General features: G+C 45.4%; 5 protein-coding genes across 5 annotated transcripts; 1 reads left to right on the top strand and 4 right to left on the bottom strand.

Annotated features, from left to right (window-relative positions):
- Positions 1–7,786: 7,786 nt before the first annotated feature.
- Positions 7,787–8,560, bottom strand: LAJ45_09888 (uncharacterized protein; the record flags this gene model as incomplete). Its single annotated transcript, XM_046119419.1, has 1 exon — positions 7,787–8,560. One exon carries the CDS (start codon positions 8,558–8,560, stop codon positions 7,787–7,789), a length of 774 nt encoding a protein of 257 aa, XP_045967494.1.
- Positions 8,561–10,644: 2,084 nt separating this feature from the next.
- On the bottom strand, positions 10,645–10,942 carry LAJ45_09887 (uncharacterized protein; the record flags this gene model as incomplete). The annotated part of the gene is made up of 2 exons (XM_046119418.1): positions 10,645–10,754; positions 10,831–10,942. The coding sequence occupies 2 exons, from the start codon at positions 10,940–10,942 to the stop codon at positions 10,645–10,647; spliced, it is 222 nt and encodes a 73-aa protein (XP_045967493.1).
- Positions 10,943–14,959: 4,017 nt separating this feature from the next.
- Positions 14,960–15,640, bottom strand: LAJ45_09886 (uncharacterized protein; the record flags this gene model as incomplete). Its single annotated transcript, XM_046119417.1, has 5 exons — positions 14,960–15,047; positions 15,111–15,271; positions 15,320–15,378; positions 15,464–15,533; positions 15,623–15,640. 5 exons carry the CDS (start codon positions 15,638–15,640, stop codon positions 14,960–14,962), a joined length of 396 nt encoding a protein of 131 aa, XP_045967492.1.
- A 2,355-nt stretch (positions 15,641–17,995) lies between these two features.
- On the bottom strand, positions 17,996–20,330 carry LAJ45_09885 (uncharacterized protein; the record flags this gene model as incomplete). The annotated part of the gene is made up of 8 exons (XM_046119416.1): positions 17,996–18,037; positions 18,113–18,192; positions 18,277–18,667; positions 19,045–19,195; positions 19,263–19,425; positions 19,477–19,873; positions 19,934–20,016; positions 20,084–20,330. 8 exons carry the CDS (start codon positions 20,328–20,330, stop codon positions 17,996–17,998), a joined length of 1,554 nt encoding a protein of 517 aa, XP_045967491.1.
- Positions 20,331–20,632: 302 nt separating this feature from the next.
- On the top strand, positions 20,633–22,607 carry LAJ45_09884 (uncharacterized protein; the record flags this gene model as incomplete). Its single annotated transcript, XM_046119415.1, has 7 exons — positions 20,633–20,915; positions 21,030–21,968; positions 22,036–22,136; positions 22,191–22,195; positions 22,257–22,357; positions 22,476–22,525; positions 22,602–22,607. 7 exons carry the CDS (start codon positions 20,633–20,635, stop codon positions 22,605–22,607), a joined length of 1,485 nt encoding a protein of 494 aa, XP_045967490.1.
- Positions 22,608–22,866: the final 259 nt, after the last annotated feature.

Genomic DNA, 22,866 nt, shown 5'->3' with positions numbered 1-22,866 from the left:
GACCTCTCAACTTTTAACTCATGGTAGGTATCCTAAATATGACACTTCATTTCTTGATACCCACCGCCTCCCAAAACACCACCCACCATACTGAATCTGCATAAGTCCTGACGCTAGCTTTGAGCGCCCTAACGAAAGATATCAGATTTGACATCTCGAGGATCGCCATCTGCTTACCTACCTACCTACCTGTTGCCTTTCTGTCAATCTGTCTACTTTCCTCTCGACACCTACCTCTACACCTACTTCCTACCAGCATTGACAGCTACATTTGACCAGTATCGACGCCTACTTCTTAACTGCAAATATGCCTACCTCGATGCTTACCTCCTACCTCCATCGACACCTACCTGCTACCTGCACCGATGCTTGGATACGTATTTACCTACCTGTATTTTGACGCCTGTACTGACACCGCTACAGACTGCTAAATAGCAGCAAATCGACTTCCAAATTGATGCCCAAATTGACGTCAAAACGACACCAAACGTCGACTAATTGCATTAAGTGGACACTTAAATCAGTATCAATTCTAAGGTCAAATCTATGCATGTCCAAATTGACAAGTGACGGTGCACTTCATCAATGTCAATCAAGCTCCTAATAGGTAGGCGGGTAGCCAGCAAGGTGCGGAGGCTGGCAGGTGTAGAGGCAGGTAGGTACGGAGGCAGGCAGGTGCGGGGTTAGGCAGGTAGGCAGTCGGGTGCGGAGGTAGGTAGGATGCTAGCAAATATCACGATATACATGGAGAATTAGTTAGATGAATATATGTGACAGTCACGCGGAAACCATGTCCTAGTCAATGTACTTTTCGCCGAGTAATCTCATTCTGCCAGCAAAACTGCTAGTGAAAGCCGTTAATCGGGCCAAAGATATTAGTATGGAGACGGCGTTAGACACCAGGAGGCGACTTTGCATCTAGATCTGTCGCGACCACGTCATTTGACAAAAGGATGCAAAGGTCTCATCGCGGGGCATCCAGGTGTCAATATGCAGGTAAGAAATCGCTTTGTGTCGTCTGGAGTGTATGGGACATCTGGGGTGCCCAGGCGTCACAAGATGAGACTTCATTTTTTGCTGATGTTCAATAGTTGATAGAATAAATTCCTTAGTTGTAGCAGCATATATTTTTGATTATCTATTTTGAACTCTCAACAGAGCACATGTAAACCTCAAATCCCAACGGTACTAGTACATGTATTTTGTTTGAGAATAATCCATATTCATTGAGCTAATAAAGTTTGACAAAGCATGTCTAAAATCGTGAAAGCTGACCTACTAGTACTAGTATGACCTATATTCTAAACCACTTAGTGCGAACCCTGGAACTGACAGAAAATAAATCTGAGCTTTCCACTTCTAATCACTGAAGCAGATAAGTAGCGATATTGAATTTAGCAATAACAACTTGAACGGGTATTCCAAGTTCACTCAACAAAAATTCAGATAGCCTGATTGCAGTGGCCCACAATATGATTGGCACAAACCGGCCAATTTCAATTGTGGGTAGCATTATGTTTTGATCTGCTGGAGCAACTACTAGTACAATTGCTTCTAGAATGAACAATCATCAAAACTTTTAATGTGATTGGACAAGTTTAGCTTATTAGATCTGCGCTTGTTACCTTTTGTACATAAAGGCGCCGGAAAGTCAGGGTGATGCAACGGTCAACAGTCCATACTTCTCAACAACCAAACTAGCTAACAGAACGTGGAGCAAATGTATAGTAATTTAGAAGCTGGAGACCATGGTTATAGCGAGAGTGGATGTGGTTGACTGTTGCTTCTCCTTTTATTACTGTCTCTTGTTACAAATTGTTCTTTCCCAGGCTAAAAACCTCAAACCAATGACCTGAAAAATTGTAGACTTTGTTCTAGAGACTTATTTATCATATGTATGACTAAAATATCTATCCTGCCCAATCATTGTGTTGTGTTAAAAGTTGAAGTTCTGAGTACATTTTGGCGTTGCTAGGTCAAGCGTTGCATCACTTTCCGGCACCCCCGGGTACTGCCTTCAATATGAGTCCGCTCTGTGCATCTGCAGTCCGAACTTGAGTAGTCAGCAAAAAAAGAAAAAACCACCTCCAAAGTATTATGTCACAAATCATTGAAAACATAGAGTTAAAGAAGACAACAAAGAAAAGCTAGAACATTCTTAGATTCAAGTAGAGTAGGCAGCCAAAGCTTGTATTTTGGGGACAATCCAACCAACTGTTGAGCCATGCTGACATCCGCACCGTACCCCTGTGATAATTTAAGGTAATACGAGCGGCTGACCTCCTAAGTATGTACTCGTATCTTCCTCACGTTTTTGAACTGGGCCGCTATTGCATATACCAAAAACCATCAGACTGGCGCATTCTTATATGGTATCCATGCAGTATTGTCTCGTCCACAAACGCCAGGAAAATACGAATAGAGTACCTGCAGGCGCAACCCGCACATATGCGTGGGGATAGGAAGTTGATTGGGCGCTTAGTGAACGGTTTTTGGGATACATATACATGTACATATACCTTAACTATACCGAGACTAGTAAATTGGCTAATTCCAAGCGGCATGGGTCAGCCTCACTGTTCACAGGGCAAGAGTAGAATTCCAACCGGATACTTCTAGCTTAATGTCTATGTTCTCTACTACGGAGGGCCCGGGGAAAGGTACTTCAATCAAGTAAAGCTGAAAAGTTCGCTAAAGTTCTGGATCTGATCAGGTTAGAGAGTAAAGCAGCTGGAAATTCAGCTTGCACCAAATATATAGCTGGAATTTAACGGGTTTACCTAGGGTTGAGCTTACGAGATATCTTAAGGTTCATCAAATTCGTCAAAAGTGAAAATAAACTACTAGGCTGAACTCTCCGGCGAGAATCAGTATATCCTGTCGCTACCGAACGATAGGGCCACACCTGTGGTCACTATTCCGAGTTTGTGTTACTCATGGCATAACATGACTGATTGTGGCCTTAAAGACGAACGCCGATACTGACATGTCCTAATCACATACTGGCCTGGTGCGTGTCTTGAGTACGAAGGTAAAATTATTTACATATATAGTCATATACCTGCAACAGTAATTAAGTCAATCACATATTGAAGTTTTGATTTTGATTGTAATAAAGTGCGAAGAGGTTGTATCACGGAATATTGCTGTACCACAGGCGTAGTTCACGTAAGGGTCAACCGCATCAAATCAATTATTCTTCAGCTAAAGGAATATCGAGGGACTTGAGTGATTGCATGCTGGGATATATATGTGCAGCACACGTGGACGTTGTTGTCATGATTAGTGGGCTTGAAAGCACTGACCTATGGTACAGAGATTTTACGTGGCTTCTGTATATGTATGAGTACCTGATTCTATAGCTAACAGTACCTGTACTTCCTCAACCCACGAGGGCTTTATAAAGCATATTTTTGTTTTGGTATTGACTACGTGCTATTAATCGTGCTTTCTAGATCTCAAATTTGCGTCTGATCGGTGTAGTACTATCATGTATAACAATGGACTAGCTGCTAAAACTGCTTATAATTGGTGCTGTACAACTATGTCTTAATTATTAACCCATTCTTGACAGTTTCTATCTCCACGGCTGAGCCAATCAGTATTGTCATTCGTTAAATGTACGTTCGATCAGGCCAAGCTCGGGACGAGTCATTGATCAACTCACAGATACATAGTCTATAGATCTAGCTCAAATGAAACCTCACACAGCTTGACTTAATTGTGACTGAATGGCCGCCTGCCTTTTATCTCCGTAAGTTCAAAGTCCAATATGCAAGAAGTTGTAGCTAGCATTTATCGACACTAGCCTTCCTAGGTGCCAATCATATAGCTAACTTGTTATCTGCCTGGGGTGCCTCCCCCCCCCCCCCCAAATCGAGTCACAAATATTGAAGTGGAAGTGTGCCTTTGTAGTTATGTGACCATAAAGATTGTGCGTATGACACGAGATCCCATGGTCCTACTAAATACGTTTTCGGAGACGAGGAGATCCTATCAATCATTGTCTCACTCAAAAGGAGCGGGGAGTATCGGATATTCTATTGTTTCAGCAAAGGCAGCATGGCTGCCTTACTCAAACAAATTATAATTAGTCAATAAGTTATGAAAATCGCTAGCTTTAGACTCATGGAAACCTATCAGGATGTTATATTACTGTTCCCAGTTAGTTATCATCGTCGAGGTGTCTTATATCATGAGTTCTCTCTAGCTAACAGAGCTATGGCTATGTCTGGCTGTATAAAATGTGATAGCCGGGTACGGTACGGTACGGTGGGCGTTTGAATTTTCTCATCTTTTAAAGAACTAACCAACCAGTCTACAGAAACTAGAAGATCTACTACACACAAAAAAGCCGTTATCACCAAGGCTAACTATAGCCTTTCAGTGACCGCCATACAAAGGAAGAACACCCTAGCTCTGAATTTGAAAGACCCACCCCGTCATATCAAGACCTATGCTCCTTGTTCCCTATGGTAAACAAGGGGGTAGACGGCGACTACTAACCCTGTACACGCCACTATTGTAAATATCGATTTATCGTAGTTTATAGGTTAAATTATAGTTGAGGCTCTTCGGTGTCTTAACTCTTCATTTGAATTGCAGGGCCAATGAACGAAATTACCGAAGTAGCGGTACACACTAGTACAAACGGTTACTTTTTCTCTCTCTCTCTGCACTATTTTACCTCTCTCAGCACTATTTTACTACAGTCGTTCACCATCTCTTGACGAATATATACTGCTACTTGACGAACAGGGATTCCAAGTACGACAAAAAACAGTCAAGGAACAGCCAAGCTGAGAGGTCTTCAGCCCTTTTAATTTCTATTGGCCCAAAGCCCCCTGTTCGTCGACCGGCAGTATTCGTCAAGCGACGGTGCACTGAACTACTGTACTTTAGTGATAAGGCCGTGCTATAAACATCCGACTGGCGATGGCCATGATAAACATCGCGAGACTCAGCTAGTTGAGGTATTTAGCCTCCAATATCCAATTCCGGCACGATCACTATATTTTTCATTGTGACTCATTGTACATGAATCTTTAGAGTTTAGACATTCCTAAAGCAAACTTTTATATTCTAAGCAAGATCCTCTTTGCCACTTGTGGAAAACGTGACTCTGAGATCACTATTGATATCACTAATAGGTATGCAGCTGCATTGTGGCGCTCTAAGCTAGTTCCATCTCCACAAACGTTAATTCCCCACAGTCTCACACAAGATGAGCACCGAGCCGGTCGCAAACAACACAGTTCCTAGCGGTGATTGGTGAAGAACAATATCGTAGTAAGACGTAGCCTTGGTGCAGCTGTTTCGGGTTGATCGTATACATATACGTAGGTTAGTGATTTGGCGAATTAATGGCAATGATATTGTATACAGCGAAAGGTAGAATTATTGTAGAAACAGGGGTCTAAAAACAGGGTTTCTATGGCTGGGCAAGCCAATAGGGCTCCTCCCATACTCCTACAATAATCTTACCACAAGCTGTATATATGCAGCTGTAGTCTGCCTTGCTCCTAAGCTTATAAGATCAGACGAAACAGGTCCGGGGTATCCAAGCGAGCGCTATGTGTGTTGGTATATAGCTCGAATGAAACCTCTTACAGCTTATACAACTTGGGTCGCCTCCCGAAACCATCTAGTACGTAGCTAGATCTTACCAGCCCCGGCGGGGGGCGCTGTCAATGATCAAGAGAACTACCATGTATTAGAACTCGAAATTCGAAACTCTCACTCCAGCCTACGCACAACCCCCTATCCTCTTACGTATACCTCTACGAATCATAAGCCAATGTAAATAGTTTTCAGCAACTGTCCCCAGTCCGATTCAAGTAAGTGGAGGTGCTCTCAGGGTTAGGTTTAGTTATGCTTCTACAGCTGAATGTATCATCAGCGCCACAGTATAGACCTGCCCAGCCTCATTATGATTGGCTGTGAGACCCCCCCCCCCCCCCAGCCCCCCTGACGTGGCAGTACCACTGTAATGAGTCCACTTGCAGTTCATCCAGCTGCTCAAGGTACGTGATAGCTGAAGAGCTACTTATCTAGGCCTCGAGGTATATCCAGTACGTTTAATTTATTCTGCACAGATCCTCCTCCTTGAAGTTATGGGTCCAACACTTGAATTTGCAGGTCCCTTGAATTACTCTAAGTCGAGTCTAGCTGGCTGCTTGAATTTGTAATGGCCACCATCCAGAACGTGTTCCTTCTGGACTTCCTTCTCGTTGCCACTGCGACGACAACTGATCCCAAACGCGTATGACAGCTGCTGCACTGCCCCCATTAACGCGATCGGAGCAATTGACGTCCCGTATAATACGCAAGCAGCGTGTCAAAGAGTTGCTGTTCGGACAGATATCAGCCATTACAAGCTACATACGTACATACATACATACTCTACATAGCTGGTTTGCGTATTCCACTACGTTAAAGAATTCCTATACTGTACGGTGGGCGTTCTCTCTCGTGGAACGGTGCCACCGGTAGTACCTTGTGACGCCACTGATCCATACAAAGTACCTACATGTAGTATCCCTGCTTAATTCCCCAATGTGTAGACTCTGTAGTATGTACTCTAGAAAGTAGAGCGCTCGGACATCCTTTAGCGAGATCAGGTCAACGGCCCGGTGCCATGGATCAGATGGCAGCGGACCTAGAGTAGTTTGTGCTGCTGCAGCTCCCCCCCCCCCAATATTTGACGTCCGGAAAAAACACTCGCACTCGTGTTTGCCACAATACATCGTGGAAAGCTGGCACATAATGAACGTTGATCGTTCGCCTCATTATGCGGATCCTGCATGTACTCCGATGTAGGGTACATACTCTACTCGTGCACGTGAGCAGCGGAAAGAACCAGTACCTAAATGTAAATTTAAATGCGCCGCTCCATACAAATAATCCCTGTTTTCTCAGTTGAATTCTCTGGTTCTTTCCCCTACACGCGGGTACATACGTAGCGAAACCGGGTTTGCAGGCCTACATCCACTTAACTACAATAGCGGGTATTGTATTGTTCGCCTCCAGTTCTAGACTCCGAGTGAAACATATATGCGCGTATGCGCAAATCTCGATACTTTCGCCGAAATGCATTATCAGCGGACATCATGTTTCTAATTTGATACATATAAGGCGTACGGTATCACACACCAAATGTGGGGTGGGGACAATTGTTCCCCACAATATTGCATGTAGTCAGCCAAATTCGTTGACCATGGCTTCGTCATGTCAGCCTTAGATTATTGTATGGGGATATAGTTGAAGACATGACGATTCAGATTCTTCCTTAGATCGCATTGATATCAAACTCACACGCGGACAGAAATTCATTACAAGTTTATTATAGGACAAAATAAATATAACGAGCGTGATTCTATATCCTGGCTTTCAGACCGCATGACCCCCCCCCCCCCCCCTTCTCTCAAATGAAATATAGCCAAAGCCTTATGTGTGTTTTTTGCCCGGGAGATTTTATCAAAAAAGGATTCTTTCTTGAACAGTGGTTCGAAGCACACGGGGCACAAGGAACAAGAAAATATTGGGTAAATCCACACACACTCAGCCCATGACACAATCTAGCTTGTCCTTGGAACGTGTTCGCAAAACCTTCCCAGATATGTGACTGGCATCCTCCCTCCGTGTATCAACCAATCGATACATATACACGTTGGAGTGCAAAAGCCTAGATCCGGCTCCGTCCTGCGGTTGGGCCTCATACATCTTTCTATCCGATAAACCAGCGAAGTAATAAACATCTGCACAAGGTGATTAAAAATTGATGTTGCTACACCGTAGTAGATGGGGCTGGCTGGGCAGCCCGGTGGTGTGTAAAATGAAAGTTCTCGTGCATTGTCCTGTCCCCGTTCGCCCATTTCCTGCTCTCGTGATATTGCCTCTCCTGCTTCTGTTTTTCCTCCGGTCCCTGCTCTCTCTGTCTCTTTTGACGCTCTACGCTCTCCTCGTAACCTTCTTCGCCGGGCCGCAAGATTTCGGTCGTTGCGATGGTAGTGGTTACAGTCATAGTCACCGTCTTCGTCACCATTTTTCCATATGCCTGGACCCTGGTGCTGCTGGGAATCGGGTTCCCGTCCGAGTCCACTTCTATAGGGCTCATCTCAGGCTTCTCATAGGAGGTCTGCACCTTCTGGTCTGAAACTACATAGGACACGCAATCCCAATTGACTGTGGGCTGTTGTGGTGCTTGAGATTCTATCTCAACAGGTCCAAATTCCCTCGGCTCCTGGCATTGATTGGTGATTCCAGGGCCTTGACTTTGGAGGGGGACTGATCCCGTATACTTAGATTCTAGTTTATCAGATCTCTGGTTAATCGCCGTAGTGATATTCTTGTTCGGCGGCGCCGAAGAACGACGCACACAACCAGGCCGCGGAGAGCAAGGTGGAGTGGGCTCCTGAGTCGGTTGTTCCTGGTTTGAAAGCTCTTCTCTCTTGATCCTAACGATAATATTCCGCTGAGATCTCCTAAGCTTTTGGACCCTGGAACCCCCACGAGTCTTTTTAGTCTTGACATAGACGGATCTATTATCGCGCCCCCCCATATTCCCAGTGTATAGAAATATAGGCAGAAATCGTAATGCGTGCCGGTATATGAAGCTTTGATAATGTATCCCGGCGTGCTACTACAGACGTAGAGGAAGGATCGGAAATAAAGCGGGTGCCGGTATAAATAAGGCCGAATTGTCAATTTATAAGGAAATATATATAAAGGTACGTTTAGAGCAATTTATCGATCATATATGCTCTAGTTGGAACGAGAGTTGTAGTATTCAATTTTGGTCGGGGCAGGGAATGCGCAGAGTTTTCAGGATCGCCTATGATGATGTTGAGAATGCTGGATTTGGAGACATTAAAGGAAGTGCGACGGCTTTGGCTTTATACCAGATAATTGTCTTGCAGCTTGAGGTGAATCACTGTGACGTGAATCACTGTGACGTGAATCACTGTGAGTGAGTTACTGTGATGTGAAGTAGGTCAGCTTAGTGATGGGTCCGCAAGTAGCGATTCTTAGCTTATGTTACTCACAGAGCTAGGCAACAGTGGAGCCTTGAGTCCTTGACCCTAGCGTTTGAGAACTCCCGCTCGGCCATTAGTATTGCGCACAGCACAGCGCTTTCTTTGATGTTCATCTACACATATGTTAAATATAAACCTATGGTTATGTATAGTGACATGTTTATAATTCAGCAATTAAGGTTTCTAGCTCTTATGATTCCAAAACCTTCATTCCAAAAGCTAAAGAGAGGTCTTGATTAGGCCTGTACTAATACTAAATTTATTTAGACAGGATCACAAGATACATACATGAGCTATAGTCCTGGAAGTGATACTCATGTGATTTAGTCTTGTGTATACATTTACTGCTAGCCTGCACGTACGTATATTCGAGACCTCGCGCATGGATTAGAGCTTCACCACTGCGGGCCCAAATTTATGTACCACGATAGTGCGAAGATGAACCCTGCACGAGTTTTTGCCCATTTTCAGCCTTGCAATGCTCACTCGCGACCTTCTGGCCTCAATTACGTTTGACCTAGCAACGCGGAAAGGCACTCAGAATTTCAACTTTTAATATAATATAATGTTTAAATAAGATAGATATTTTAGTCATATCCATGATACATGAGTCTCTAGAATAGAGACTCCATTTTTTCAGGTCATTAATTTAAGATTTTTAGCCTGTGAAAGAACAATCTGTAACAAGAAACAGTAATAAAAGGGAGAAGCAATGGCTATTCATATTAACTCTTACCATAGCTAGGATCTCCACCTTCTAAATTATCATAGAATCGCTCCAGACTCCGTTAGCTAGTTTGGTTGTTGAGGAATATGGACTATTCGATCGTTGCATCACTTTCCGGCACCCCCGGGTACATGTATACTAACGATGAAGATCTAGAACCTAACAGAATCTAGGCCTCTAGCTAATCTACCTTTTGGCTTATAACTTATGACAGTGCCCCGAGGTATAACAATTAGGTAGCTATTTAGCTAGCTAGATACGAGCTGTTTTTGACCCATGTTATTGTAAGAGCCGCATTCTTGATCCTGGTACATTCCTCTTTAATTATCTGATTTCCTATAAGCATACCTATATTATAAAGAATTTGAAAACATAAGCTTCTTAAATTGCGCAATTTCTATAGCTATACTCCAGCCTTTAGATCCATTCACAGCATTGAAGCACTCCGGTCAAATCAACTAGTGCTAATAGGTGGAAGTCAAGTACGTATGTATGTGCCTACATATAATCATTAACGTAAAGCTATACGAGTAAATAATAATGCAATTTTCAAGTGAGTACGTATTTTTGTGTGGCTTAGAATCAACGGCTATACATGCAAGCGTGCGCGGGAATTATATTCTGCATTTCCATATAGGTCATCGCGTGCGAGTGCTCGCTAGCTACATATACACCCTGTAAAGCTTATCTCAGAGGAAGAGCTTCGAGAATTATTACGTCACTAACGGTATATATATATACTCTTGCTCGAGATCTCCTTAATTGAGCCCTTAGATATGGCTTGAGCCTTTCAGCGTTCCTTGGCCATTTGATAGTACTTCGTAGATTTAGTGTCTGAATAGAGTCCAATGATTGGGTTTCACATAATAGTGGCCAGACAAGCTAGCTGGCCGGGACGCCAGCTACATCAGCCCTACATAACATAACATGAGATGAGGCTCTACGATTGTACCTGAACCTCTTTGCGTTGACCGTAATACCAGTATTCAGATCTATAATAAACCGTAGATTATTTGTCTTCAACCTTATTGAGTAACTCGATATATTAGACGTATTGTACCTACGTACCATCGGTCCGAGAACAAGCCGATCTCAGCCGGAAAGACCTCTCACAACCCCTTCGTTTTGAAAGCTTGTGACGTGCAGAGATCTGAGGTCTGTTGAAGTCCTGTAAAGTCATCATGCAAAAGTTGAAAAATTTTCCCACTAGACTAGTACTGCTGGCTTCTCTCTGATTGTGTAGGTAGATGTAGTGATATCGATGTGTTCCACGCTAGTAGACAATTAGGTAGTGAAACAATGCCAACAAAGAATACAATGCCGTTGTTGTTTATGATCAGATGTTGGCTGGCGCTTAACTCTTTTTTTTTTTTCTTCCTTTCTTTTTCTAGGATGCACACAAGAAAGTTTCACCAACGCATTGATATCGACATCAACAAGGCGGATTCGAGACATATGTAGTTACCATATAATTACTTCAAATAAGATCTAGTGTCAACCGCATGCATATATATGGTGGTTAGTGCTGGTGCCTCAGCGGCTCAAGGAGATCTGACAATGAATAGGTTCTTATTAGAATAAGCATTCCCTGCGTGGTTAACCTCATCCTTGTGTGCACGTGTCTTGTCTTTAATTTTTTGCGACATCAAGGCTGCACAGCCTTGCCCCATAATATCTCTCCTTCATAGAATGTTTCTGGAATCAATATGACTAGATACAGAAGTGGCATCCTCTCTCGAGGCTTAAATCACAACCTATTCCTCTCCCTGTTGCTTTAGATAATACGTATCTGAGATGCGATCCACTCGCTAGCTAGCGATAGATGCGAAAACGTCTGACGTCTGACTCACTGCGACTTTCTGAAACGTGCCTGGAAGTGGGCAACTACAGTACTGCTAAGATCTGCATATGTTGCTTCCGTGTATGTATTATTTGTAAATGTTACTGAGGCGAACGACGATATTGTAGTGAAACACATCAAGACCTCCATTTAGGATTGCCAGTATTGGTGTGCAATGCGGTCCTCCATTTTATAGGGCTCACTCAGGCTCTGAAGGCTAAAGTACTTTTGTATCTCGCTAATCCACAGATATCAAATCACCCCACCGAGAACTTAGTCTGGTGAGAATTCTGCCAGCGCTGCAAAGACCTGTAAACTTTGGACGACCTTTTATTGGGAGTTTTAGCCTCATAAGTGCTATCTTCTCGGGATATTCTTCCAGATCCTATCTTTTGAGAAAATTTCTTCGACCAGGGCCATCATTGAACAAGAGCACTTCCGTTCGGGGTTGAGGACTGTTGGTGAAGCTTCCTACCATGCTCTCCAGTTTCTGCTAACCGCGTATGGTACAGCGGATGTTATGCTGTCACCTATCATTGCCTGACACGCAGAGCTTCCACCGCATTCACACATAAGTACAGAAGACCTACTCTCTTTCACCCACCGTATGTTTCAATATTTTGTGTGATATTCTTGATTTCGCCACAGCATGCTCAGTTCTAATATCCCCAAATAACTTTTCGATCGACAAGATCCATCTGCAAAAATATTCGAAGCGATCCTATACTCAGGCGGCCGATTAAGGCAGTGAAACTTTGGTCATACAGACCATGTGAGGGTCATAAGCAAGTGACACATGGATAGCTTCCAAATTCATCCGTATCCAGGTATGTTCTAGCTGAGTTGGCGAGCATTAAACTCAAGCCCTTGTGGCTTGGTTCAAAAATATCCGCAAGGTCCATAGTTGAAGATATATAGTGACTAGTCTATCAATTCATCTACACGTAGAATTCCACTCACCTCCTCCAATGTTCCTCGAGGAACATCATTTGTTGCAGCAAGACCGACCCTCGATCCATAGTCAACGTCACTGTTACTCGACTGTCTCCCAATATAGTGTACCCAATCTTAAAGGTAACCGAAAATTGCGGAAAGTCGATAGCTAATAACTTTTCGACGAAAAAAAGATAAGAGAAATCAGCAAAGACAAAGTCGAGTACTAGTGATGAGGTTTAGTTCTTCTTTCCAGATTTTCGATATCTATCCTGGTTTTGAAGTTATTAGAGCTTGAAATCAGCTGTTTTTGTATGTAAAAAGCGCCAAGACTGAGCAAAGTGGAACAGCATTATATCCATTTATTTATACCTCCTCAAAGGTGAATTGCTAGGAATAAGCCCTCTCATTGGCCTTGGAGTTCACCTTGTAGCCACCCCTAGATCCCGCCGTGTCACCTTAAGAGCGTGCGCACCATAGAGGATTTTGCAGCAGATATAAGCGTTGTAGCGATGTCTCCCAATCTTGTTTTCTATGCCTGTAGAGTATATCTCCTAAGTAATGTAGTTTCTTCAAAACCTGGCGAAGGGACGAGGTAGATCGCTAGTTGCCATGACCACAGCGCAACGTCGTAAGCCTTCCACCAGATGGACATAAGTAACCCACGTAGATACCTATTCCTGTGTTCTATTCAGTATGGAATGCTGGTATAGTGCCAACGCAAAGCAGTACATGTATCCGTAGTCTAAAAATGAATCTGAGATCACCTGATCCTTGAGTAAGTACAAGGCTTCTCTGCCAGGATTAGTTGAACCGCCTAGGATATCATGAGTACTCACCGAAGAACCTGCCGTTGAGGAGGCGAGAATACAATGCACCAATAGTTTCCTTAGCCGATATGGGCTTGGATAAAAGAAAAATGGCATCTATCGCAATCCCCGTCGCCTAGCCACAAGGCTTAGAAATCTTCTGGCTCACGGATACCGTGCCATAACAGCCTAGATAAAATCCCTATAAATCCTTATATTGTCAAATAGTAGAAAGCTTGACTATAAAGTCACTCCCTAGGGTGTACCGGGCTAGACCTAGTAACGGTCTACTAGTTGGGATAATTCATGTATTTGTTGATAGGATCCATTCCATGAACCGGACCCCGCAGTGTCCGTCTCGAGAATGATATTGGTCGATGTAGTACACGCCCTCACGAGTCACGACCACGATACAAGCCTGCAAGGTGATCATTAGACGCGTAACTTCTAATTCTTCGTTATTGGTGACACTTTCGGTGCCTAGCCTGTCATTCCAATAGTGGTTTTTTCTTTTTTTCTTTTTTTCTTTTTTTTTCTGATCAAAGCCTTTCGCAAACGGCGTGGAGTATCTCAATTGCGGGACCAACGTACTGGTGCCATTGACTACCCACAAAGCTTCATCCAGTACCCAGTTCAGGTTGATAGCTGAGCGCCGTGTTGATCTGGTAATAACCTTATGATCAAAGCTGCCTCCAGTTCATCCTTGGAATAATCACCTTGTGCCATTGCAAGCCCCGAATACCTCGAGCTCGCTTGGCAGGCAATAAGCCATGGCACCAAAGTATAACTCATTGATTCCCCTAAACACTTTAGGCCTATTTCCTAATTGGTGAAGACCTCTCTCCATAAGGCTTCAGTGCTGTTGGCGTCGAACCGGCTTGCTAGAGGGCGAACTCCTAATCAAACCTGTCGGCCATGACTTTTCATTCAGTCGGCCCTTATAGCATCGAATCGACGAACACCTCGATCCGTCTCCGAGAAACTGATTCTAAGGAAATAGCGCACTACACTTCGAACTATTTGATTGGTAAACTTGGGCGATCAGTTATGGAGGACTTGTAGACAGTTTAGTGGACGTAAACCAGTTGCCTTTTGCAATGCAATTCCAACTTCTTCGTGTGGATAGAATTCAAAGGCTTCCTCGTCTGGTGCCGTCAAGTCTGGTTTGGCCTCATCATTGAACGGCCCTCAACATTGCAAGACCTGGTTGCATCTTCATCGCAAACCGCAGTTGCACCTTCAGTGAGATCTGCAGTCTCCAATCGGCAGCATCGAGAGCTCAAGGCCTCCATCCGATGCTCAAGCAAATCGAAACTCGAGAAGCTTACCATAATGTAATGTGACTTATTCCTGGCCAAATAGCTTACGGTATCGAATATCCGAGCCCGAGTGCTTGATATTCGACTCACCGCCTCTGTATCCATTGCCTTCGACAACGGTGGTACTGGCCTTCAGGTAACTTGTTGAGCATATGGCCGAACCGAACTACCCCACGCACCGTTATTCTTTATTGATCAATGCCTTCAGGAACGATACCCATTGAGTAGCATAGCGTATTCTTAACATTGAGATACTGAAATCTCACGTGGAAACTGCAATTAACCACCAATCTCCACTATCTCTGAGCTAGACCGTATCCCGAGAGAACCACGCACCTCAGCATCCCCTGGATCGCTAGAGCATGACTCCGGCGCCGCAAGGAGCTGATGCCCATTAGCTAACAGAATAGGTCTCCGAGAATATGTCGACTGGATTGAATTGCCCACCTACTGTGACCTGCGCAGCTCAATTCCCACCTGGAGTTGCGCTGCTTCCCCCAATCCGTCTCGCACCCCCGTGCCCCCAATTCCCCGCAGCCCCAACACAACATTAAGGCAAAATACAAGGCAATAGAACTCCTCCCGACTTGAGCCATGACGGCATTTCTCTGAGCATTAAAATATCGTCGCAATTACTGCGCAGTACCAACCGTTACCTTCGTTGGCATCCTCTTTGATGCAAGGCACTGATATCCCCAGACAGGTGGGTCCAGATCTTACCGCCCGAGCACCAGCGGTCAAAAGAATATCATTAGTAAAGGTTCTCAAAAACTCCGAGCAGTGTTCGCAATGTAACCTACCGTTTTTCCTCCCCCAAAAGAAACGAGCTGCGCACGCTCGTACCCTCGCAATCAATTCACGCGCAGTTTCCTATTTGTCCATACGAATATATATCACGTTGTAATGGGCCATCCTTACTTACGGATCGATGAATTGAGCTCGTAATAGATATCACCTACAGCAGTAGTACTCGCCATTGCCGACTGAGCTACGCCATTACACGCTCCGCAGCTCGCTCGGACTCAGTGTACCGGATTGTAGGTCCAGCCAGCCAAAATTTCAATTCCCGTTCTAAGACTCGGAAAAGTAAATGAGACCCAGCAGGAGCAGGTACGGGTTCCAATCATGCAACTTCCCGAGTGGCAGGAGATGACCGAGCCAGCTCGGCGTAACGAGAGAGTGCGAAGCCTAATAGCTAGCCCTAGGCCTTCTTGATCATGAATACCGCCTTATTTACTTCAGCGGGCCGGGTCAAGAAAAGAAATGAACAATAAAAAAGTATTGAGCGCTCCATCTATGCAAGTAACAACACATTTGAGATCAGTTAGCAAGCATCTATAACAGGGCCTAACAGATAGGGAGTGAAGATGCGCGCGCGGCGGGGTTACCATGAGGTTCGCAATTTGGCGGATATGTTCATTCTCGTGTGGGTGAGAGGAACGCGACGTTAAATTGAAAAAGATGAGGCTAGAACTATGCCAGTGGTTAGTGGGTCTTGTATCCCCCCCTTCCCCCCTTGATCATGAATCAAAACAAAAAAAAAAGCCCTTCCCCCACAATGCGCCCCTCCAGCGCCGGTGGGGAGGCAATTGTGAGCTCAATTGCAAACAGGGGGGCAGGCAGGCAGAGGCCATTACTCCATACCACTATCAATGAATGCTAAGTGCATATATACTTGTATGTATGTATGTAGATGTAGCTCTGCGGCTCTTTCTCTAGCTCTGTAATGACTTGTTCAATTAATTAATCTCTCGGCTTAGCTATATCATCTCTTTTCTTTTCTGTTTCGCTTTGTTTTGCTTAATGTACCTTCTGCATACATACATGTACACCCACATATATCATACCGCAAAATCTCAGGAATAACGAATCGAACTAGACTAGAATATTTTGCTTCGGATTGGTCAAATGCTTGTTGAGCCTCAATCCGACAAACCCAAAGCGTAACTTTTGGTCGTCTTGACCAATGGGTAAGTGGTATTCCAGCCCAGTTCGATTCGTTATTCCTGAGATTATGCGGTATCCTACGCTTGATCATCTACCTACGACTTCCAACCCGTCCCGCGGCGTAGAATGAGGTGGGGGTGGATTTTAATTTGTGGTTAATTATGTAACATTAACATGCTGTGTAGTTGTAGAGGTGGTAGTTGGTAGTAATGGTGAATTTTGGCTCCGGGGATCCTTTTTCATTCTCGACGGTGTGATTAACTCTCGCTACGGGTAGTATCGTTATTTAACTTATCTCTGTGCGCAGCGAGTAGAGTACCCCACCACCCCTCGACTAAATTGTCATCTCGGGGTTTTTTTTTTCTCTTTCTCACATGTAGGCTACTGGCTACATGTAGCTGCCTGGATGTCTCAGCCCTGTTGGCTTCTATGGTGCCGCGTCGATGCGCATGTCCGGATTCGTTACTATGTACGTGCGCACTTATGCAGGTGTGGCAAAGACGCGAAATTATGCATCATGCATCATCACTCGGGTGGAGCACGGCAGTGTACACATGACGTGAGATATGGAATGTGATATGTAGATCGGATCGGAATAAGGGACAGAAAGCTTTTCCGATGTTGCCCTAGGTGCGATCTACCCCACATAGGGGTCGTCCCGGGTCTGTGGGTAGGGTGTGTGAGAGAGTAAAAAGTATTGTCGCTCACAGGGTATTGGCGGATACTGGGTGATGGCGGACAGGGCAAAAGAAGACCAATCCACCAATACCCCGTGAACGACAGTACTCTAGAGTATGTATTTGAGACATGGGTCTTCACCGCTTTAATATAACTTTAAGAAACTGGGAATATGGAATTGTTGTACTTGCATGCATGCATGGCACGAATTACGAAAATCAAGAAATACATGTATGTATATCGTCACCGACAAAATTTTCAAAGGAAACAGAGCCTCACAGGGCTTGCAATTGAAACGGTGTGTAGACGCGCAGTGCTCACGGGGGAGGCATAGAACAGACATCTTCGTAGGCAGAGAAAATTCTCTTAGCGGAATCTGAACAGTCTCTAGAGACCACATAGCAGTTCTTAGGCAGGTCCCCCCGCCGCGTTTTGTTTGGGATATTCACTTCCCACAGTTCGCAAAAAATAGAGAGTTAGAGAGGGTGTAAAACGCCCATAAGCATCACCGCTGTTATCGCAGTGAGATCCGCGTTTCACGTCAAAAGTGCAACAAAACAAGATAAGACTGATCACTTGACGTATGCCAAGATGTTCTGGAAAAACTTTCCCCACGATATGTCAAGGTACCCCTCAATTTCAAAATGACTTCAATTGAGACAAAAATTTGCACCCAGAACCCTCCATCTACCCCTGGGGGCGTCTAACTACCCCCTCTCCAAGCCCATCGTCCAGAATCCTTCCTCCAGCTTCCCCACCATTATTATTAGCTTCCATTATTTATTAATCCGCCAGGGTTAGGGTTATTTCAACGGATGAACTACCTTGGTGGCTTTCGCGAATATCTCGACCAATTCCTCAATCCTGCCAGCGCTCTGCTTGATGGAATACTTTTCCAGTAATTCTACCAGCACACCAACCCTTTTAGTACTCAATGGTAATTGCAATTAGAAACAGCGCAACAAAGGAAACACGACACGACACTCACCTCTCCCCTCACGATACGCACCTCCATAGTCATCACCCGAATAACTCTGCACCCATTTCCAGTACATATTCCCCTGGGCGGTGGCGGCGTACTCCTTCTCAAGGCGCACTGCAACATGGCGGTAACCCAGCAGACATGGCGCCATGGCGACCTGCAACGCAAAGTAGTCCTGCGTCTGGCCAATGTCAAGTACGTAGCGCGTATAAGCGGTGCAAGCTTGTGATTCGGTGGCGGAGTCCATTTGCGATTGCATCACGCCGAAGCTGGCGCAGTAGCTGGTATGGAGAGTCATCTCGCGCTCGACGTAGTGGATGATGGTGGCTGCTTTGGAGAGGTCGCTGATGGTTGTGCCTTTGTAGCCAGCGAGGGCGTTGGCGCGAGCGAATTGGATCTGGCGGGGTTAGCAAAATGTGGGGGTTTGAGGGGAAGTGAATGGGGTGGTATGGGATCAATCCATATGCAAACCCGATACAACCCCGAAACGTCCTGTAAACAGGAAAATTCAATTGCAATTGCAATTGGAATTGGGATACAAGCGATATCGAGAGATCGTTTGAGATCGAGTATAGTCCACATCACCTAGTGCTATGCCTTATGCCGGACCCCAAAAGACCTTTCGATATGATTTGTACCGTATCAACAATTCCGCATCATATATTGGTCACAGAGGGTGCCAATGATAACGAAAATAAAATCATTACCCCACGATCCTATATGACCAATGTACGACCGAAGACCACCACTAAAAATAATGAGGACACAACTCACAAGAAACAAATAATCCTGCATCAAATAGTGTTTAAAGCATTCCTTATCCAGCGTCCCTGCGCCCAATTGGTTGGCAAAGTCATGATGCGTGTAGTCGTGCCAGTGGCTCTTGACCCTGGGGTGGTTGAGTAGATAGTCTACAAAATGTCCTCTTGGGTCCATTCAAGTCAGCTCCAGGCAATAGCGGTAGGAGTAGTAGCAGAGGTGGAGGTCAATACGGCGCAAATGGCAGAACATAATTGCTGTGTAGATGATTGATTGGGCCATGTCCCTTCCCAATCCCTGAGAATGAGGTCCTAATTGCCGCAGAGATGTAATTGCACGCTGCCCTCACAGCGTCCTCCAAAGTGAACCCTCTCGCCAGATTCGCCGCAATTGATGCTGTAGAAACTCAGTAAGTACCCAGAAGCACAAAGAATGAACACCCCATACAAGCCAGCGAGCACCCCGTTCCATGCGTATTTTTGCTATCCACGTATGGACTCTCGACACACACTGCCGTGCCTCCTTCTACCACCAACACATCAACCACAACCTCCCTCTCCCCCTCCTTTTCCGCAAGATAGTACTTTGTTCCAATTTTTCGAAAAGGTATATGGCCACCCTTCAACAGGATGTTCTTGGGCCCGTGGGTTTGCAACGCCTTTGCGATCTCGATGACGGTCTCGACGGAAGTGACAGCGTCGACGGTAATATTGAGTGTTGAGAGGAGAAGTTTGGCTTCAGGGATGTTGGGCGTTAGGAGATAAGTGTGCGGGAATATATGCTCTATGAACGCTGCGACGGCGGATGTCGGGAGGAGCTCTGAGCCAGACGTGGAGACCATAACCTGGGGGGTTGGGGAGTTAGCGAGTTGAGCTTTCAAATGGTGGAATGGGTAATATTATACAGGGTCGATAACCGTCCTCTCCAGCTTATACTTCTTCAATACCTCGGCCACGACCTTCACTGTCTCCTCTCCCGCCAGCATTCCTAACCTACAATCAGCTCAACCCCCCCCAAAGCACAACTGCTCACTCGACCACCAACTATCACTAACCCGTCTTGACCACATCCACACCCACATCCTCTAGCACGGCCTCCAAGCTGCTCCTCAGAAATTCGGGTGGTACAATATGCACCCCACGCACCCCACACGTATTCTGCGCCGTCAGCGCCGTGATGGCCGTCATCGCATAGCACCCATGTGCTGTAATCACTTTGATATCGGCCTCAATCCCCGCACCGCCTGACGGATCTGAGCCAGCAATTGTCAGTACTCTTGGAGGTGTTGCTTCTGCTGACATTTTGTGAAATGTTTCGTCGCTATAGTGGGGATATGAGCGCGCTCACAGTTGTTTAATATTAGCGGGGCAAATCGACCCCTGACGGTACTTGTGGGTTAGGGTTGATTATGATGCGCGGCCGGTGGGTGTGGGCATTGAGGATGCAGAGTGATGCGATGAGGCTTTACCCGCGCGGGCATAATTAAGGATGAGCTTGGAAAATGTGATATCAGCCAGCAATAAAATTGCGGTGAGCATCTCAACTACCCCACCAACCAAGGGCACTTTCAGATATATCTATATCGAAAATTTAAAAGAAAAAGATGGCCCCACCAAACCCAGACTTAACCCTCTATCTCGTCACCGACTCTTCGCTCCTCCCACCGGGAACAACTCTCCCCGAGCATGTCCGTGCCTCCATCAACGGTGGTGTGACAATCGTACAACTGCGCGAGAAGAAACTCTCGACAGCCGCATTCATTTCGCTGGGGAAACAAGTCCACGCCATCACGAAGGAGCTCGGTGTGCCGCTTCTCATCAACGACCGTGTCGATGTTTCACTTGCAGTGGGGTGTGAGGGTGTCCATGTCGGCTGGGACGATATGGGTGCGGTCACTACAAGTTCTTTTTACGGCCACTGATATTACTACTACAGCTGTTGTTGTTGCTGCGACGTCATATCCCAGGATAAACGTATCGCTAACTCCTTCGTGCTTGCAGATTGTCAAACAGCCCGAAAGATACTCGGACCCGACGCAATTATCGGACTTTCGGTCTCGAACAAAGAACAGCTTGCAAAGGCCCTCGAAGCAGGTCCAACATACCTAGGTGTCGGCCCCGTTTACGCAACCCCCACCAAGCCAGACCACAACACGCCCCTCGGCCTTGATGGATTACAGCAACTGCTTCAACACATACCAGCAAACCTCCCATGTTGTGCTATTGGCGGTATTAACGCCCAGAATGCAGGTACCGTCATGAACGCCTCTAGATCCAAAACCTCTCCCGCAAGCTCGCTCAATGGTCTGGCTATTGTGTCTGCGATTATGGCGTCCCCAGAGCCCGCAAAAACATGCAAGAGTCTTAAGTCTCTCATCGTCCCATCAATATTATATAAAAATCCCCAAAAGGTTAATCTTACATCATATCTTCTACAAATGCTTCGAAATTTTCGCGAAAACGGCCCCCCTCTCATTCACCACATCACCAACAATGTCTCAAAGACGTTGCACGCAAATGTCACCCTTGCCATCGGTGCCTCTCCAATCATGTCTGAGAACGAGTCTGAATTCCAGGATCTTGCTCGACTCGGGAACAGCGTCTCACTTGTTCTTAATATGGGCACCTTCCTCGGCGAAGAGGCTACAAAAGATCTTTTCATAAACGCGATAAAAGCCCACAATTGTGGGAATTATATTGTCTTCGATCCTGTTGGTGCCGGTGCTACAGAATCACGAAGGAACTTTGCGAGGACTATAAAGGAAGCTGGTGCTACCCTTGGTAACTCAATGATCATCAAGGGGAATGAGGGAGAAATTCTCACTCTCGCCGGTGAAAATGTTTCTATGCGGGGTGTTGATGGTGCTGGTGCTAATAGCGGAAGGGAGAGGGAGAGAGAATTGGCAGCTATTGTTTCAAAGCTTGCAAAGGACTGCAGAGGTATAGTGGGAGGATATGCAATCGAAACCCGAATTCTGGGTATCAATATTTCTTACATATAGTGTAGGCAGTACTATCGTGATGACCGGACCAACAGATATCATATCTGATGGAGTGAAGACCTTTCTCCTACGGAATGGAGACCCTATTCAGACCATGGTCACCGGCGTAAGTCGCCCTACGCTTATGAATATTCTGGTCTAACTCACAGTCGGAGTAAAGATCGGGTGTGTTCTATCCTCCGTCATCGCGGCAATCCTCTGGAGTTCTAAATCATTCTCCGATAAGCTGCTTGCCACCGTTGCTGCAGTCTCGTTCTTCAACCTTTCCGCTGAGCTTGCAGCAAATACTGAACCGAGACCTGCAGGCCCTGCTTCGTGGGCGATCAGGTTTGTAGATATGCTTTCGAAGGAGCCAACAGAAGACCTTGTTCGCCAGTTTAGGATTGAGGAGATCAAGGTTTAACACCTAGGTAGTGGGATCTAAGATACTGGTCTTGGGTTGCAGCGAGAAATGTGAAGATTCCGGAACAAGACTGGAATTTCCATCGCCGTAGTGTACCCTTCCTTTCCTTCTCCACTATTGATGAAACCCTCTCCCGTAAATATGCTCCTGAAATATCATTGGCATCAGGGTTAGCGTCCTTCTGGAACCAACAATCTTTTCCTAACCCTACCCACAATTGTAACCTGTCTTCTTTCCGTTGAACCGCAAAGAGTTAAAGCCACAACTCTGCCCAGACAACTCGATAGTCCTTAGCTCATAAAATCCCTTCAAGTTTGAAAGCGGTTTAGTATCTAATTATTGCGACAAAACGGCCATGCATACGACCAGGTAAATCCCGAATGACTCTGAAGGTATAGGCCGGAATCCCAACTCCTCATCTTGTTAAGCTTTC

The sequence above is a fragment of the Morchella importuna genome (genome assembly GCF_003444635.1).
Source record: "Morchella importuna strain M04M26 chromosome Unknown Morimp01GS039, whole genome shotgun sequence".
Taxonomy (NCBI): domain Eukaryota; kingdom Fungi; phylum Ascomycota; class Pezizomycetes; order Pezizales; family Morchellaceae; genus Morchella; species Morchella importuna.
This window is presented reverse-complemented; position numbering and strand designations above follow the sequence as displayed.